The 20435-nt window shown below is 33.9% G+C and overlaps 1 protein-coding gene across 6 annotated transcripts in view; it reads left to right on the forward strand.

The window, feature by feature from the left end:
* LOC123678379 (protein dead ringer) overlaps positions 1-20313 on the forward strand; it is a 183732-nt gene extending 163419 nt beyond the window's left edge. For 4 of the 6 annotated variants that reach the window (XM_045615385.1, XM_045615398.1, XM_045615392.1 and 1 more), the window contains 5 exons: positions 7433-7616; positions 13133-13362; positions 13422-13508; positions 15318-15797; positions 18668-20313. In XM_045615385.1, the coding sequence (XP_045471341.1) occupies positions 7433-7616; positions 13133-13362; positions 13422-13508; positions 15318-15797; positions 18668-18786 (1100 nt within the window). In that variant the 3' untranslated portion in view covers positions 18787-20313. Of the gene's footprint in view, positions 1-7432; positions 7617-13132; positions 13363-13421; positions 13509-15302; positions 15798-18667 lie in introns of all 6 variants that reach the window. The other 2 variants (XM_045615410.1, XM_045615403.1) reach the window with 2 other exon arrangements.
* The last annotated feature ends 122 nt before the right edge of the window (positions 20314-20435 follow it).

The raw sequence follows: 20435 nt of genomic DNA on the forward strand, positions 1-20435 counted from the left end.
GTTTCTCATCATAGATAAATCAAGCAAATTAATAATAAATAAAAAAATTTATTGTCGAATACGCAATAACTTGTTACGAAGGTCTGGAGAAAAACCAATATCTCGATTCTGAGATATATGTATAATGATATACTGTTGTTTAAAATACTCAAAGGCACAGTCTAAATCCTTTTTTCGTTGAGTTGATTAAATGTTATTTATACATTTCAATAAAAAGATCGATTTAATCCGAAATATACAAATTTTGAATGCAGAATGTTCTTCTATGATTTGATGCTGTTTTTTTTTTTTTTTTTTTTGATACGCCACTGTTCGTTTCTGAAACGACGTGGACAACGCTGTGACATGTGCTGTTGATTTGATTATTCCGCCTGTCCATGTATTTTTATATTTAATTGATCTTGTTTTGTTTGTTTGACTTAATGTATCTCGGGGATATTCATAAAAACAATGAAAAAAACGTGTTGACCCGTACAAATCAGCAGGTGTGGTGAATCAAAGAGCCCTGTTAAAAAATTGTCGTCATTCGTTTATGCCACTCTGAATGAGCATTCTTTGCGCAGTGATTTCCATGCTATGATTTCACTGGATTTTTTCCAAATTTCCATTTATAATTTTATATCATCTTGACCTGAAATCGTTCGAGGAATTGGATTTATATCATTTTTGCTTAATGGCCCTCTTAAGAATTACGCAGAGGCTTATTTTAGACAGTTTGAAATCCGCTTCGAATATGTCAATAGTAACACGTAATAGCTGAATTATTTATTCATGAATAATAAATAATATATGAGTCTCATTCCCGAAATAGAACGCTATAACTTTCTCTGTTTTTTAGAATCCAGGAAATACATATCTACATGACGTTTGACACTTAGGTTAGGTTATGCGAGGTTAAAGTTTAGTTAAAATCGAATCCCCTAAATTATAAATTTTCCTAAGTTCAAGTAGATATACTTCTGTAAGGATGTTTGTATCCATAAGATCGAAGCATCTTTGAATGAAAACTTATCATATTTTGATGAATTAAAATGAAATTATCTGACTGACAAAACAAATCAACAAGAAGCAAAAAGAAATTCATAAAGGTTTTCTGCTAATGGATATCGCGTTACTAGAACTAAAGAAAATTTTGAAAAATATAGATATATTAAAACTCGTTAAAAGAATCCAAGAAAGATCATAATAACTTATAACACCATGACATTGAATACATATCCTACTTGTCGTTCGACACTTAGGTTAGGTTATGTGAGGTTAAGATAAAACCAAATATCTTTAATTATAAATTTCTAATCGATATGCCTTTGTGAAGATTTTCTGTACCCAAAAGATCGAAGCTGGTTTCCCATGCAACACAGCCTTAACAAGGTAAAAACTTATTACATTTTAATAAATTAAAAAGAAATTATCTGGCTGACAAAACAAATCAACAGAGTCCAAAAAGAAATTCATGAAGCCGAATCGGGATGAACAGAGAGAGGAACGTTCGAAATGTAGCGAGATGGACGACCACAAATGCAATTATGAAAATGTGACTTAATGTTCACGAGATTTATGGGCCAACTTAAATATATTAATTTACGAGTTTATTCTTGCTTACGGCTAAGAATACGAGTCCAACTTTTATTATTCCTTCTTCTACGTTCCGAACTGAGCGTTTAATTTATTCCTTTCCCTATCAGCGAATTTCTCGATCGGAAATCGTTGTGTCTTTATGAATGATCGATTGGATTAATCGGGTTTAATTTTTTTTTTATTCGTCGTGTAAAAAAAAATATTCGAGCCGAATTGGAAGAGGTAGCTTTTTGCGCGCTCGTTTCGACATGTAATTTTCGAATTTTTGATTTGCCCTGAAATTTTCAATATATTTTTTTAATTTAGTTATGTAACTTCTCGGATAAGTGACTAGCTACTATCAAGCTACTTGATATCACTTGAGCTTAATATACACGCGTCGCACGGCATATATTTCTGCAATCTCGTGCGCGCTTAGACTAAATAAGGGGATTCCTCGAGCGCCGAGAGTTTGAAGCATTCGCCAGTGTGACTTTATTAGTATTTCTCACATTTCTATGAAATCTATTGGCAGATTTTGGTAGTTTCAGAACTTTCTCTCCAAACTTGGCCAAAATAGCCAAGGATTTTTCATCAACGCCAGTATCTTCAGCTCCTGTTGAAAGACAATTTTCCAGAGCTGCTCTTACAGTTACAAAAACTCGCAAAGTCTCATGTGTTTCAGATCTTGGATGGAAAATCATGAAATCAAACAAAGTCTGGACGTTTCTCAATAGCCTAGTCATGAATCCCTACCTAGGAGCAATTTTAATGAAATTTTACAATCATAACATTTAAATAATACATTGATACTGGAATGTTCACTTGCAAAATCTTGGCTCGATCCATGCATTTTAAAGGCAACAAGATCAAATAACCAAATTAAGATATATCATTCCCAAAAATCTTGGCAACACATTGGTAATCATGAATATTGCTACGATGATACTGAATGATTCACTGAAGAATTCATGGTCGAAAATAATTCTGTTTTCCTATCAAGGCAATCGTAAACAAGATAATTTTCGAAGGAAAAGTACCTATTACATATTTGTAACTTTCAGGATATGTTTGACGTCCAAAATTTTCGGCATTATAGTCATCTGAAATGTTTCTTCCAATAACTCAAAAAATAATGGCTCGATCGAATTGAAACTTTGTATTCTGTTGTAAACGCACCGCCTATGAATAATTTCGCTATAAAAAAAGTTTTCTAAAAGGTAATATTATTTTGAATTTTTTCATATACAGGGTGTTTCCTAAACATGCGGCAAAAATTCAGGGGGTTGTTCCTTGGACTATTCTAAGAATATTTTGTTCTTTGATGATTTTTGAAAAACCTATTTGTTTCGAAGATATAGGGGAAACAAAATTTCAGATAATAACATTTTATTATGAAAAATTACATGAAAATTCAACTCAACCTACAAAAACTGAAATGCATGTCAGTCATCTCGGTGTTTGTATAGCGATTCATAATAGTCAAAGATAAAATGTTGATTGCTAATACATCACAAAACGAATTCAAATGAAAACCGTGTTTAATCTGTATTCCTTTACCATCTGCACTTATCAATTTTTAGTCAAAAAACTGGCCGTTTTTAGTAATTGGAATGTTGTTAAACAAATTTAAAAATAAATTGTACCTACTTAGTAAACACAGTGCGGTACGCATTTTTATTTAAACTATTATTAATTTTAAAAATATGAAAAATGTTGTTCGCCCTGTATCTTCGAAAAAAAGAGGTTTTTCAAAAATCATCCAAGGACAAAACATGCTTAAAATAGTCCAAGGAACAACCCCCTGAATTTTTGCCGCATGTTTAGGAAACACCCTGTATAAGAGCCCACATAAGAATGAATGATTCATCATTGTGACAAATTCACGTCATTTTCAGTGTTTGCACTTCAAATTCAAGAATTTCAACTGCAATATTGAAGGATACTACGAAATAAACAATGAAAACGTTGATAAATATTAACTTTGCATAAATTTATGTATTGGAAAACATTCTAAGTACGCTCAACATTCGCTCAATGAATTTACTTATACCGCTATTCTAATAAAAATGAATGAGTGTTGTTATAAATAAACTCCTCAAAAGACGTCACTTGATAAGTACCCGGCTTATGCTATGACCAGTGTCATACCACTTATTATCATAAATACCAATCTTCAAAAGATACGTGTGAAAATTTCGGATCCAGATATTATAAGTTAAGTGACGCTACATTTGTTGTTGTTTGAAAAATGGCCGAAAACGAGTTTCGTGTATTAATAAAAAACCTTTTTGGAGAGGAAAAAAGCAAGCTAAGCAATGGTTTGATAGGTATTGTTCAGGCTCTGCTCCACCTACAACAACGGTAAAAAGGTGATCTAGTTATGAAAATTTGGCTCTAATGAATAAGTGATTGCCAAGGTTGGAGCCTATTTCAAAAGCAAGACGATGTACGTGTATCACTCTTGAAATCGACTGACGACATTGACGTAAAAAGTTGCATTTGAAGAAAAAATGTGTTTTCCTGGTTAGACCCGCCACTTATTAAGTGAAGTGATAGTCCTCTCCAAGATGGAAAAAGGTTAAAAAGCAATTCGAATGCAGCCAATCAAATAATTCCAAAAAAAGATAATGTTAGCCGAAGACTTGTTGAAGAGCTCTATCGTAATGGAATGTTGTTTACATGTCAGCTTCAAAACTGCAATCTACTCGAGTAAAGATAGATAAATTGCCAATGGGGCAAAATAAACGTTCTTCCAATTACATTTACTCCATTTGGAAGTTATTGAAGACTTTCTAGTAGATCACGAAATTGAATTCATTACAAGATGCGAACTCTTCCAACATTATCATTACTCAGGTATATTCTGCATATCGCCTAGCAATTTTGTAATTCTTCCTTGTTATACAGTTGAAAGTAATTGGCCAATCTCATCTCAGAATCTGTATTTGCCCGAAGAATATCTGGCGTTTGAGAGTTTAAGATGAAAAATTATCTCCACTAGAATAAACAATACACATGTAACGCCTATGGGAAAAGTACCAGGTGCTCCACGATGTCTAATCCAAAACTAAAAATTCGAAGAAGATAATAATAAAGGGTTTTCCAATAGGAATGATACAATTTGAAATGGTGATAAAAGCAACCTGTATTATTTTTTGACATTTCATATGTCATTTGTGTTTAAATAATACACAGTGTTGCCATTATAACTGTTTTAAATTTTATAATTCTTATTGAGAAACTCCTTAGAAATAATATCCATTGAAGACGAGAATTATCAAAAATCCATTCGTTCAATAACACTGTGAACTATGTATACAAATATTTGCTATGGAAAAAAAATGAGAAAAACAGTGACACAAGTAACATGTGCTTTGGCACGAAATTTTAGATAGAATTATATGATCCCTATTGAGAAAGTCCTCAGAAATAATATTGTAGACGAGAATTATCAAAAATCCATTCGTATAATAACACTGTGAACTATGTATACAAATATTTGCTATGGAAAAAAAATGAGAAAAACAGTGACACAAGTAACATGTGCTTTGGCACGAAATTTTAGATAGAATTATATGAATCCTTTTGAGAAATTCCTTAGAAATAATATCCATCAAAAATCCATTCGAATAATAACACTGTGAACTATGTACCTATACAAGTATTTGCTATGAAAAAAAAAATGAGAAAAACAGTGACACAGGTGAAAAGTGCTTTGGCATGAAATTTTAGATAGAATTATATGATTCCTATTGAGAAACTCCTCAGAAATAATATCCATTGAAGACGAGAATTATCAAAAATTCATTCGTATAATAACACTGTGAACTATGTAAAAAATATTTGCTATGGAAAAAAATGAGAAAAACAGTGACACAAGTAACAAGTGCTTTTACATGAAATTCTAGATAGAATTATATCACTCCTATTGAGAAAGTCCTTAGAAATAATATCCACCAAAAATCCATTCGAATAATAACACTGTGATTATGTAGATACCTATACAAGTATCTGCTATGAAAAAAAAATGAGAAAAACAGTGACACAGGTGACAAGTGCTTTGGCATGAAATTTTAGATAGAATTATATGATTCCTATTGAGACACGCCTCAGAAATAATATGCATTGAAGACGAGAATTATCAAAAATCCATTCGAATAATAACACTGTGAACTATGTATACAAATATTTGCTATGGAAAAAGAATGAGAAAAACAGTGACAGAGGTAACAAATTTTAGATACAACTTCTTCTCATCCCTGGTTATTCCAAAATGAGTTATAAAAAACACAATTTAATCACTTCATTTCTGTGAAAGAATTCCAATTTATATTGTTGAAACCGCAGTTAATTTCATCAAAACTGCTCCCCCCACAGAATAATATGTTACCTGAGGATAACCCCATAAAGAAACGCTTTTTATCGCTCAATATCACCGAATTTAAACGTTGTCCTGATTGCTCCTGACACTTTATTAATTTAACGACATCTTCTCAGACCTCCCGTCCTGTTTACATTCTATAAACTGTCGATTTGTCAGTTTTATTAAAGCGATAGGGTACGATCCTAAAGCTTCAACAGTTGTCTGGCTCTTTGAGAGAGCCATTCCGCCCACTTAAAAGTCGCTAAATTATGAAAATAACATTTTGGGGCGATCTTTTTCACTTAATTCCTTCCAATGTGTTCGTTGATAGGATTAAGAACGGTTTTTCAGGTATGGATGTTGCAATGTAGCAAAATGTATTAGGGTATAGATGGTTCCTTCGAATCGTTGATATTTTGGGTGGGGGACTCAGTTCTTCCGAAAAACACACCCAGAAATGTAGGTTATTTAATATGAAAAACAGAAAAATGTTATAATTTTCACATAGAAGTTTATAAAATTTCGCATACAAATTTGTTTCGTCTTTTTTGCAAATGACTTCCAAATTTCAGATTTACTGGATAAGTACTTTCTTTATTGGGTATTGATCCAAAACCATCGGTCAGATTTTGCGTAAAATTCGAATATTGGTAAAGTTTTTTTTTTGGAATTCAATTAAATTATGAAATACCGATTAAACTGGTAATACTCAAGAATATACGACCCAAATTGACCTTATACCCCCAATCAACCCATGATTGATTTATAGTTGAAGAAATTAAAATCTAAAATACTAAATTCATATTCGATCCTATAGTCGTATATCACAAATGATATTAATACTTCGCAAAGGCTTGGCTTGATTAATTCAATATTAATAACACTTACGACATGTAAGTAAGCATTGTTATAAACAAGTGGGAGTATTATTATGTCATCGTTCAAGATACAATCTGAAATTGTAAAAAAAGATAAGGTATTCTAAGATTAATTATTCCATTTGGGATAGTCAAATCTTTTTTTGTTGTTCAATATATCGATTTATCCATTCTTTCTGATGATTTTCGAAAAAGACGATTTATAGACTGTTTGGATAATTTTATTTTCTCCAAAAATTCGAAAAATATTGATCGGATCGGTCGATAGTTAGTTGTAAAATAACAACTCTCTTATGCAAAACTTGATGAGAATCGTTTCACTAGAAGTTTTAATAACAAATCTATTCTAAGTTCGATATTCCAGATATTAATCGAAAAAATTAATGTCTTTACGAAGATTAAAAATTGTTGAATTCAACATTCAAAAAATGAATGTTTTTATTATAGGTTTTTATGCATGTCTATGTGCTATTTGTATAAATAGTGTGTGCTATTGTATAAATAGCACAAAATTGAAACATAGAAAAACCACCTCATAAATAATTCTAAATTTTTTCTGCTCTTCTAAAATTTTTATTCACGTATTATTACATTAGATACAGATTTTAATTGTTTTAATTTTGTGTTTCAGGAACTCCCATAAACCGCCTTCCCATAATGGCTAAATCAGTATTAGATTTGTATGAATTGTACAACTTGGTTATAGCCAGAGGTGGTTTGGTGGATGTGATCAATAAGAAGTTATGGCAAGAAATAATCAAAGGTTTACACCTTCCGTCTTCAATTACATCAGCGGCGTTCACATTGAGAACTCAGTAAGTACCAAATTATCAATGTATGCCCTTTTGTTCGTTATTATGGCTGTTTCAAGTCGAAAGAAATAGAAAATTTGTATCATCTATCAGGAGAGTTGAACGGGTTTAACGTCTGGATGGGTGACCGTACTATTTGTAACTTTTTAGGAAACAGGAGAAATGTTTTCGAAGTAAATTTCCACAATTTGGAAGCGTTGTTCTGGCGTGAAACGCTCTATTAGTGTGACGTCACACACCGCCATTTTTGGTTCTCCTGTCAGTGTTCGGAATCCAAACAAATAAATTGTCATTCAAAGTAGTTCGGTGTCGTTGAAGGAATTGGCTTTTTTTCATAAATAAGAGTATTTGAGGAACGATTTCAGTATTAATTGATAGACAGAAGGAACGAGGTTAATACCAGTAAGTTTGAATCCTGTATCATTCCCCAGATTTTGTAAAAAGCCGTCTTTATTAGTTGAATTTCAAGTTCGAACTTACTGCCATTAATCTCGTGCCTTCTGTGTATCAATTAATAGTAAAATCGTTCTTTAAATAATCTTATTTATCAAAATAAGCCAATTTCTTCTACGCCAACGTATTAATTTGAATGACAATTTGTTTGTTTGGATTCCGAACACTGACAGGAGAACTAAAATGGCGGTGTGTGACGTCATCACTAATAGAGCGTATTGCCTAACCTCACTGAACAGAAATGTCAACACAGTTTGATATTCTCAACTGTCAAACCATAGACAATAATCATCGAAACTTCCAATGCAGCTAAAAAAAACGTTTTAATATTTTTATGTAGTCCGAAGTGAGGTGTATCGCCTTTTCTAGATGTTTTTCGAATAATAATCATGTAGTAATTTTCTTTTTAATGTCCATCCCGTCTCATTTGATTCGGATTTTAAAGGCGGTCAGCTATAAAATAAAATACCAATACGCAACAAGAATAGACGAATAAAACACCAGGGTTTGCTTTAATAACCAAAGGCGTATCCAACGGGCCTTTGCCTTTTATCTGGACCGCTTTTTAATGTCAATGAAGAAATAACGAATTTTACTCGCCATAATTAAATTTAAATCAAAGGGGGAACCTCTCTTGGCCTGCTTTTCTCTTTCTTTTTTTTTTGTTCCGCAGATGAACTAGCGCGTATGTTTAACGATTTTCTTGTCTTGGGGAGTTTATAGCGTATGATTTGAATTTTTGGTTAATGCCTGGCAATAAATCAAAACCGGACGTTTCTGGCAGTTTATTGATGGCCGATGATATGAAATTATTTGTGGGTTTTATGTTTCAGAAGAAATCGGTCTTTTTAAAACACCGCCAACAGAATTCAGACCGATGGTTGGGGGATTATTGAACGGCTTGTTTGTTTCTGACCAGTCAAAGGAAATATCGTAAATTTTACAGAAATATTTTAACAAGAATCAGTCAAATGATTTTACTCGGAATTTTTTTTATTCATGAAATCATCGATTCATGTTCGATAGTTTTTTTTATTTGTTATTTTTTCAGCTTCAGAAATAAATGTATTGAGCATTATCAATTGAACTGTTTGGATCATAGAATAATAAACATAGAGGAAGTATAAGCAATTTTTACATGTCTCCAACATGGTTAGGTTACGTTGTCAGATTGTGATATATTTTCAAATCCATAATTTTAGTATATCGTTATGAATGTATATTATAATGAATGAAATATATTTATTTGAGGGATTCCCAATTGAATATGCAAATTTTAATATTTGGAATCCGATATTTTTCGTAATTGTCGAATTTATAATGAGCAGAATATTTATTATTTTCTATATCTACCTCCTGAAATCCAAAGTTTGGCAACTTTTACTCTCCTAGTGTCGTCGGTTGTTTCACGTCGTGTTCTGAATTTATGATATATTTAGGTATTTATTTCAATATAATTTGAGTTAATATGAAACGTTGTTTCACTATGGGGCATAAGAAGAGCTTTCTTCGTGGGAAACTCGCGAATTGAGTGAAATATCGTATCACTGATATGTTTTCATTTCCGCGCGCTTCATGTCAAATTTTATAGTTCATGTTGAAGATAAAATTTGCTTACTGAAAATGACATATGCTCCCTTTTTCTATGTTTATTACTCTGAGGTTTTGATATAGGTATTTAAATAGCAACTGATTTTCATGTCAAATTTTATGCATTAAGCCCTTCATAACAATTATAATACATACCCACAATAGAATTGAATTTTGACGAATATTCTGCATTCAAATTTGTCAGATTTGGGATCATTCTATTAAATTCAGGATTTTTTTTTTAAAATGCTACGTCCTCTTGCTATGACCTCGACATACCACTAAAATTCCGCCCTTCTTGTATTTTTGTGCTTTCTTTATTTTTCACTGATATCAAATGAAAAAATTCTAAACAAATCAGTCCGTTCTTCAAAAAAATATCTTGTGATTCAAGCCTCTAGAATATTTCGTTCAAGAGTTGTCCCCTACACTGTGGCTGGCCGGATAAAATTGATTTTCTACTCGAATTCCTCAACAGTTAATCGAACCAATCAAAGCCATTCCTCACTCAAAATTGAAGAATAATAATAATAATATAAATAGTTCCCCTGGAACAAGCGCGTAAGATTCCTCTGCTTCCACTTCAATCAATAAGTTAAGGGCCCATGTAACACCCCTAGTGCCATACGTAATGAAACGTTTTTCATAAATCAATTTTGAGGTTAAAAAAAGGTTTGAAGTATCCTTCCTGATAAAGTCCCGATATTGGCCCTTTATAGCAAGAAAGAAATCCTTTTTTCCACGCATGCTCTATGACTACAAAACATAACTTTATTCTGTTGTGTCAGTTCCATCACACATTCTTCTCTACCACACAAACTTTTTCTGTTGAAATTATCATATTTTAAATTAAGGACCTTCATTTACTTCCACTTTATTATGAACAAAATTTCAATTCATATGAAATATAACCAAATGTAGACAATAAATCACTAGTTTTCAGAGTTGCCAACCCCAGGAAATTTAACACTAACGAATAAAAGAATGGTTTCTCTAAAAGACAGTCGGAATATGCTCATGAAACCGGAGCCACTTTCAAGCTCCATATGAAGGCGACTTTCTAAAGAAACGGTCTTTACCAAGGGAAGCCTTTTCGCATGGATGATGAAATTGGCCCTGAGTGATGCTATCTATTTATATGTTATATATCTGGACCACCCTGTATATCCAAATGCCGAAACCAATGACAGGTTGAAAATTTTCGAAAATATGTTAGAAACTTGAGTTTTTCTAGTTCATAGTGTAGCTACCATAGTATTAGAACTTTTTGACAATATCGCTGTAGAAACATTTATTAAACGTTTGTGAAAATTCCGTGGATTGAGCCAGGAAAAAAAATACGAATTCCTCTCGATCGGTAATGGGAATCGTTCTACTGCCGAAGCTATCAAATCAATAATATAATCGAAAGCTGTCCATGATGCCTCAGCCATCTGCGAATAATGATCGCGGAGAAGTGTACGGATCAAGAACTCGGTGATTTCCAATTAATTTCTTTCGACTTGGTTATTAACTCGTCGAAAAGGCTATATGCGCAGTGAGGAACCCGGCTGCTCAGCGTTACTGGGAACCCTATTAAGGTGCCGAGTTGTATTAATTTTATGAAGAGCAGATGAATTTCTATCGTGAGCCTGGGTCTCTAGAGTGCCCCCCGGGTCAGGTCATCAATTCTGCGTTATGGCGGAAAAACGATCCCGAAGTGGAGATTGGGTTTTGCCTTCGATACGAAACGGGGTCGAGAAGGCTGTGGGCTGAACTGTCATCGAGGATTTTCATTCTATGTTCCATTGTCCGAAACATCGAATTATAATCTGAGACATAGTAATTGATTTGTGGGCCCGTAACCTATTAATTCATGGTTGGAATTTTGGAAAGTCATACGTGCGAGTTGAGTCTTCTTGGCGGAATGTTTCATGTTGTATTAGACCAATTGAAAAGTCCCCGGTCTGATGCACAGATGGCAATGCTAGTTTTTAATCCATATGATTTTTATTTGGTACCAACCTTCAAACGATACGTGTCAAAATTTAACAGCAATCCGACCATTAGTTAGTGAGATATTGCTTTGCGAGTGTAGCAACTTTTGTTATTCGAAAAAAGAAGAAGAAAAAAAGAAAGAGGCTGTCACCGATGAAAAAAACAAAAAAGTTCACAAAATAATTTTGAATGACCATAAAGTGAAGTTGATCGAGATAGCAGACATTGTGAAGATATCATCTTTACGTGTATAGTATATCCTCCATCTACAAGAAGTTGACCGGAAGACAAGTTATCTTCCAATTCCCAGAGGCATATTTGTAAAATATGTAATAAACAATATCCAAAGTCACTTGAACTAGTCCATAAAAACGCTTGGTCATAGATGTCCCTTTGAAGTGGATACCGCGATCTGCCAAATACCGGGGTTTATTTCAAAGTATTTTAAGGCATTAAATTAACTGGCTTCAAAGGAATTTCTGGAAACTTGGACAACCCTTGTATAATAGAAATATTTTGGCATCCTCCAAGTGACTTTGGATATACTATACATCATATCATTCACGAATATTTGTACATGAGAAAGCTGTGTGCAAAATGGGTGCCGCGCGAATTCACAATCGATCAAAAGCAACAACGTGTTAATGATTCTGAGCAGTGTTTGAAGCTGTTTAAGTGCAATAAACCTAAATTTTTGCGTCGATATGTGACAATGGATGAAAATGGCTCCATCAATTCACTCCGGAGTCCAATCGACAGTCAGCTGAGTGGACTGCACACGATGAACCGAATCCAAAGCGAGGAAAAACACAACAGTTAGCTGGCAAGGTTATGGCATCAGTATTCTGGGATGCTCAAGGTATAATATTCATTGATTACCCCCAAAAGGGCCAAACCATCAACAGCCATTATTATATAGCGTTATTAAATCGTTTAAAGGATGAAATCGTTAAAAAACGGCCCCATTTGAAAGAAAAAAGGTGCTGTTTCATGAAGACCATGCGCCGTGTCACAAATCAATGAAAACAATGGCAAAATTGCATGAATTAGGCTTTGAATTGCTTCTGCATCCACCGTATTCGACAGATCTGGCCCCCAGCGACTTTTTCCTCTCAGACCTCAAAAGAATGCTCGCTGGAAAGAAATTTAGCGCCAATGAAGAAGTAATCGCTGAAACTGAGTCCTATTTTGAAGCGAAAGACAAATCGTACTACAAAAATGGTATCGAAAAGTTGCAAGATCGCTATAATCGCTGTATCGCCCTCGAAGGCAACTATGTTGAATAATAAAAACGAATTTTGCCAAAAAAATGTGTTTTACTATGGCAGACCGGGAACTTTTCAATTGGCCTGTTAGTGATTGATTTGTGGGTCCGTAACCTATTAATTCGTGGTTGGAAAGTGGTACGTGTGAGTTGAGTTTTCTTGGAGGAAATTTTCATGTTGTAACCTCTACGTTTTGAGAGAAACGCGTCTAAATAATCGTTTCCTCCATTTCAGATATATGAAGTATCTGTATCCATACGAATGCGAAAAGAGGAACCTAAGCTCTCCAGGAGAATTGCAGGCAGCTATCGACGGAAACCGTAGAGAAGGTAGAAGAAGTGGCTATAGCCAATACGAAGCTATGTCCAGAGTTCAAAATCCTTCAAACTTGCCATCCATGCAACAGATGCAACAAATGCAACAGATGCAATTGAACCGAATGACGACAGCTATGGCAGCTCAAGGTAAATATAATTTTTTTTCTATCATGAATAGTTTAAATCATGTTCAATTGTTGAATCAGAACACGCCATTGTAGCATCTCTGATGGAGTGCAGAGGAAGGACACTACCTAGCAATGGTGTACACAAAGTTAACGCTCCAGAGAGTGGTATGAGAAATGACTATTTGTAATCTTCTCTATCACTATTTGCTTTTGCTCCTCTTCTAGCTATTTTCATTTCTGCATTCTTTAAGCTTTAACTTTTCAAACACTTCTTGCTATATGTTCATCTGCTTTCTTCTTTTTTTGAATCTTATTTGATATGAGGTGTTTCCAATTGGAATTATTTAAAATGGTTATAATGGCAATACTGTGTATTACTTTTCGACATTTCTCATGTCTTGTGTTTTCGTTTTGTGTTAATAGATATACAACCTTCAATTTCGTTTGTTATGGAAAAAAATTGCAACTGGGGTCATTGTTCTAATATGTGTAATTATATAAGTAAGAGTTTTTCATTCCAAAATATTTTTTTCTGTTAAAAATCGAAATTGATTCTTCAAATCTTTTTTTTATATAAATCATTTTTATAAAACAAATTCAGTATTTCTTTTTTCCAATATTCCGTTTTTTGTATTGATAAGGGAAAGGGTTGTCAATATCGCAAATCCAATTTATTCATTCCAAAAATACAAAATAAAAGTGATACATACAGTAAATATATTATCATAAAAATAATGAAAATGAATTGACCTCAACATGCTTACATGGCAGGTAAATGTCCCAATTATCTGCACAATAGCGTGCCAGTGAGAATAACAAAGAGTTTTCTAATAGCAAGACAATTTTTATATAGTTACAATATATATTTTCCCATTCATTAAACCTTCAGTTTCAATAAACAAAAAGAGAAGAATCGTGAAATAGTAAAAAAAATCAAATCAAATAAATTAAATCGCATATAAACAGATGTCCCAATGTTCGACACTTGGAAGATATGACAGCCCCACAGATAGTAGTCTAGCGGTATTGAATCACAAGATCTTGGAGGCCAATTCTCAGGTCCAAAACGAGAAATTAGGCGGTCAAACGTGTCTTTCAATAAATCGATTGTGGCACGAGCTGTGTGACATGTTGCGCCGTTTTGTTGGAATCACAGCTCCTGGACATCATGGTTGTTCAATTCAGGAATGAGAAAGTTAGTAATCATGGCTCTATACCGATCACCATTGACTGGAACGTTCTGGCCATCATCGTTTTTGAAGAAGTAGGGACCAATGATTCCACCAGCCCATAAAGTGCACCAAACAGTCAGTTTTTCTGGATGTAACGGTGTTTCGACATACACTTGAGGATTAACTTCACTCCAAATGCGGCAGTTTTGTTTGTTGACGAAGCCATTCAACCAGAAGTGCGCTTCATCGCTAAATAAAATAAAATGGACGTAGTGCGCGATACGTATTCCGCACAGAACCATTATTATCAAAATAAAATTGCACTATTTGCAAGCGTTGTTCAGGCGTGAGTCTATTCATGATGAATTGCCAAACCAAACTGAGAATAAATCACTTGACAGCTGTTAAATCGGTCGCCATCTTGAACAGTAATGCCAACTTATATACCTCGAAAACAAAACACCTGTTACATATGTTAAGTAAACTACGAATTTGTAACTTGTAGAATCAAAATTTTCATGAGATTTTTCTTCATCTCATTAATTAGAAAACCAGTCGATGATTGGGACATTTACTTGACGCCTTCAATAATAATTTCTCACACCATAGACATGCATCCATTCTTATTAAATACTTGAGTGCACTTCCAATTCAGTAATAAAGACCTTGCACCATTTGCATCAGAACTCTGCATGATACCACTAACCCCAACTTTCGAATTGCAGCACTTACCCGTTACTAACCCGAAAACGCTTGTGCTTCACCTCAATTAACGTCCCCGTCAAAGGATTCTTCTTTCCAGGTCTTGCAATCCCCAACGGGGTGCATCCCAGTCATCCCCAGCCCATGGGCCAACCCACCAACGGCCCAATACCAGGACTAGCCCCCAACAACGAGCTCGAGGCCAGGATGATGAAGTACGTCGAATATCTGAACAAGGAAATCCGCAACAACGCTGCAATCCCACCTGTACCCATAGCTCCTCAGATGCGAAATGATGTTTCTCCAACCCCGTCCCAGTCAATGCATCCCTACGAGTTGTCCAGGATGGCCTTGTGGAACATGTACAACAACAATCAAGCTCCCGTGGAACCTCAGAGGGAAGCATTGAACTTGGCAAATGGTACCGCTATGCCCAGATCGCCTTCCGTTAAGGAGGAGCTGGATGAGAGTCTAGAGGATTGTAGCCCCTCACCCAAAAAGATGAGAATAGTGGAAGAATCGCCTGCAGGTCCTAGTCCGATCCCGAGCACTGCCACCAACATCAAAATCGACACCCGAGGTAAGTCTTACCAAAATCAATAATATCAATAAATACCTTATAATATCAGACTAGCAGAAATCTAGGTTGAGAGTTAATCCGAGGTACCCGTGGAGGAGGTAGTTAGGTTATTTGTCCGCTGGTTGGCGCTCCGCAGTAATTCATACTGACTAGCGTCTGCCAGCGTTCAATATAGTGCCTGCTATTTAGTTTGTTTGTCATCTTGGGTAGAATTATGTGGTACTGATGATCCCTTATAAGGGTGAAATCGGTATATCGCTATTCTCCCTTGATGACAACATTCTCCTTGGGTTGCTTTCGATTATGATTCCTACGTGGTGGCGTGGAGACCTTCTGTCTGACAATGGTTATGTTGATGGCAGTTTCCTAATACATTAACCAGATAAATAGTTATTATATCGTATGATATTATTACTTGTTCTATTGGAAATTGTACTAAATATTGTACTTATTTTTCTTTTCATCAATTATTTCCAAGTATCAGCCGTTTTATTTGTTATCGGAGGTGACAGCGATAGACCGGTTGTTCTTAACTATTTTTGAATAACTTCTTCATTTAGTGCTTCTTCTGGACATTCATCTCTGTCCAATCTCTTATTATCTTCAGCCAGTAGTCTCTATTTTGCCCTTTATGATCAACTGAAGCAATTACTACCTATTCATAGAAACCCATTTTTCCTTTCCACCTCCTTTCCACAGAGCCTGCAGATCTCATCTGCTTACTTACCCATGCGGTACAAAAAGGTATTTGCACAGACAGTGTCCTGTCAGCAGTCTCATCATTACCCGAAGCTCAGCTCGTGGTAGCTTCGGTAGTTTATGGTATTACGGCACTCCCATGTCAATATAGAGACCCCTGGCTATATGGTTCCAGGCCTGGCTGTCCTTAGTAATGTAAATCCGCTCCCCTTTGAGGCTTCTTTTGAGATACTCGCAAGTATAGGCATCTAGTGTTTTGGTTTCAAGATAGAGGACTCAATTTCCAGGGATCCAGAGATCCTCGTTTTAGACCCATATACCCCAATACCTGTGCCTCTTTCTGATTTTAATTCATCGGTATACCATATGGAGGATTTTTTGTCCAAGTGATTTATGAAGTTCAATTAAATTGAGACGGTAATCGATGACCGTTTCAAAAGGTACAGTGCCCAGGCTTCCATCCCATAAAAAAGAACTGAGTATATATAGCTTTTAACCATTCGATGTCATGGTTTCATGTCCAAGGAGGAGTTACTTAAAAGTCTCTTCTGTTCATTCATTCCTATGCTGACCTAGCATACTCTATTATTGATATTATTTCGATGACTGGATCTTGTATGGCTGAAATTAATTTTTTACTCTGACAACCTTCCAACTACACTTCCTAGTACTTCTTTCGGATTCTTTCATCTTTCGAGAACTACTAATCTACGCACACCTACTGATCATTCATGTTCCAACCCAAATCTCCATCTCAAATTTCATCAAAATCGGATAAGTAGAACACGAAACATAGAGGTTTTGCTGTTTCACTTTTGCTTTATCTACGGAAGAGCTAAAATTCCTTTGGAACGAATGTTCAAACCAAATTACTTCGAAATCAAACCAGTCGAAATGGGTATCCTGCGAATTTCATTTTTTGCGCATGCTCAACAGACATTGAATTTGAATTGTATCTGAAAATGTTGAAATTTATATGGTACCATCTACGACCCCAAACAGGATCATATCCCTATTAAATTTCATCAAAATCGGACTAATAGAACGAAAAATATTGGAACATGAGGAAGTTTACAATAATTGCAAAATGCTTGTACTTTAATGAACCACTTCACGACTTAATCTAAATACTTATCCATAAGTACGAAATTTCATCAAAATCGGACTAGTAGAACGAGAAATATTGAAATTTCACATATCAGTAAGAGCATATCATAATTCGAAAATGCTTCTACATCAATCCACCACTTACAACTTAATCCAAATAGCTATATCCATTAGTACAAAATTTCATCAAAAGCGGACTAATGAAACGAGAAATATTAAAATTTCACATATCATCAAGAGCACATCATAATTCGAAAATGCTTTCACTTCAATCAACCACTAACGGCTTAATCCAAATCATCATAATTCGAAAATGCTTCCACTTCAATCAACCACTAACGGCTTAATACAAATAGCTATATCCATAAGTACAAAATTTCATCAAAATCGGACTAGTAAAACGAGAAATATTGAAATTTCACATATCATTAAGAGCACATCATAATTCGAAAATGCTTCCACTTCAATCAACCACTAACGGCTTAATACAAATAGCTATATCCATAAGTACAAAATTTCATCAAAATCGGACTAGTAAAACGAGAAATATTGAAATTTCACATATCATTAAGAGCACATCATAATTCGAAAATGCTTCCACTTCAATCAACCACTAACGGCTTAATCCAAATAGCTATATCCATAAGTACGAAATTTCATCAAAATCGCTGCAATGAAGATACGGGGATTCCGGTAATTTCACGTTTGCTAAAACATAACGTTCTTTAATTATATTTCCTAGTATCTTAGTATTATAATATGGACTTAGTATTGCATGCACCCAGGCAGAACTGATATCAATAATTTCATTAAAATCGTATTGGAAATGTAAAAGTTGAGATTGTTACAAGGTTTTGTGGACACTCATACTGACAGACATCCTGAACATGAAGTTGTTCATAATGATCTGATCATTTTGAAATCGAAGAACAAAATTTATTTTCATCCCAAGGGTGAAAACAAAACTTTTTTTACCTTTAGTAGAACTAATTTATTAGCTGAGATTGTTTATCGACCATATATGAAGTACACAGTACAAAGGTTAATACTGATTCTTATTTCAGGAGATATTGCTAACGGAGATAGCTCTATGGTAGTCAGCATGGAGTTCAACGGAATAAAATATCAAGGTGTTTTATTCGCCCAAACTACAGAAACAAACAGGACTTCAAGTTCCTCATAAACTACAAGACATTATTCTCATCTTTTAGGATGAAAGTGATTTAACTGTTCTTCAGTACTTACTTGCGAGTCTACCAGTTTGCTTAAAACAGTAGATTCGCTTTGAATTTTGGTGATGCTTGCAATGTGAGAGTTCTTGTGCGTTTTTAGGATATTTATTTTAGAATATGTGTGTAGCTTATGTATAATATGTACCACCATCTGAATAATGCACAATTGATTTATAAACTCTTGTAACAATTGTTTAATAATCATTGTTAAATTCGTAATTATGAATGAATATGTTATTCGAAATGTGATATATATTAAAATATTTATGTGGCCAGTTTCACACGAGACTGCCAATTCAGATTGTGGAGGAGTAGAGGAAGCTCTTTTTTAACCTCCATTTAAAATTTGTTAAGTAGTTGAATGAGTGCAATTGTGTATGTATGTAGTGTTCGGCTACTTTAGTGTTGTAATTCATTTTCTGTTTTACAGAATTGAATATGTATTTAGGAATGGAAGATTTTAAATATAAAATTTTTTTTGATACCAGTAAACTTCCTTCGTAATTCCATATTTTGAAGTTACCTGAAAGGTATATTCAATGTTATTAAATTTGGATGTGATATGAACGGTGTGAGCTCACAGTTGATACTTGAAGATATTGAAACAATTTTGTTTGAATTTATTCCATCGTTTATAAAATTTGTGAATTTAGTGTTAGACTATTTCTGTAATTATTTCAGAATCGATAATTGTTCTTTTTTTATTAGTCTTATTTGAAACATCCACCTTTTGTAAAGGTGTGTAATTATTTGATGATCGTGTTAAAATATCTACTAAGTTGATTTTGTGTCAGATGTATGACTTCTATTATGTTTGACACCTTTTTTTGTGATTTAATTATTATTTTATTCATCAATCTGATGGTAGTCATTTTTATTTTAATGGAAAAAAACCAGTCGCAAATTGTTATTGAATCCCCTTATCCAAAGTATAAGTTATATGGGACGAACTGTGTGGTTCACTGGTAGAAAAAAAAGTATAGCAGTATTCCACATCCAAACAAATAGCAATTTTAATGATTCTCAAAAGACTGTTAATTTCTAAATGTAAAAATGAAAAAGAAATGAACAGTTCATCCAAACCGTATCCGATGATCTGTTCAAATCTGTTTTTTTAAACAAGTACTTTTTTATTCCCATTATTTATAAAGTAATTCTATTTCGTAGCAATATTAGAGATAGAAATGGATGTAGATAATCCGATGTTATTGTTCCGATAGATTTAAGAAATTCATAATTGGATTAAGCTCTTTCGTCATTCCAATCTCAGTGATATTGAAATGTTATGAAAGAACTGTAATTCTTTGTGTTCCTCGCATTTGTCTCATTTTCATGTCGAACTGAAATTATCAGTTCCCACTTCCGGCAACTACCAAATTCTTCAAAATTGATTTGTAAAATATATATTTTTTGTAAGTAAACTTTTAAAGATGAAAATATATGTAAATAGTTCATCAGCATTAAATATATTCATTAGACTTACTTGTTTCATTGTACTGATTTGAGGTCAAAAAAAAAGAAAAAAAAGAAAAAAAAAGGAAAAAAAAAGAAAAAAAAAAGATTAACTGAATTATAATAATAATAATAATAAAGTTTATTT

Source organism: Harmonia axyridis, chromosome 1 (assembly GCF_914767665.1).
Source record: "Harmonia axyridis chromosome 1, icHarAxyr1.1, whole genome shotgun sequence".
Lineage (NCBI taxonomy): Eukaryota > Metazoa > Arthropoda > Insecta > Coleoptera > Coccinellidae > Harmonia > Harmonia axyridis.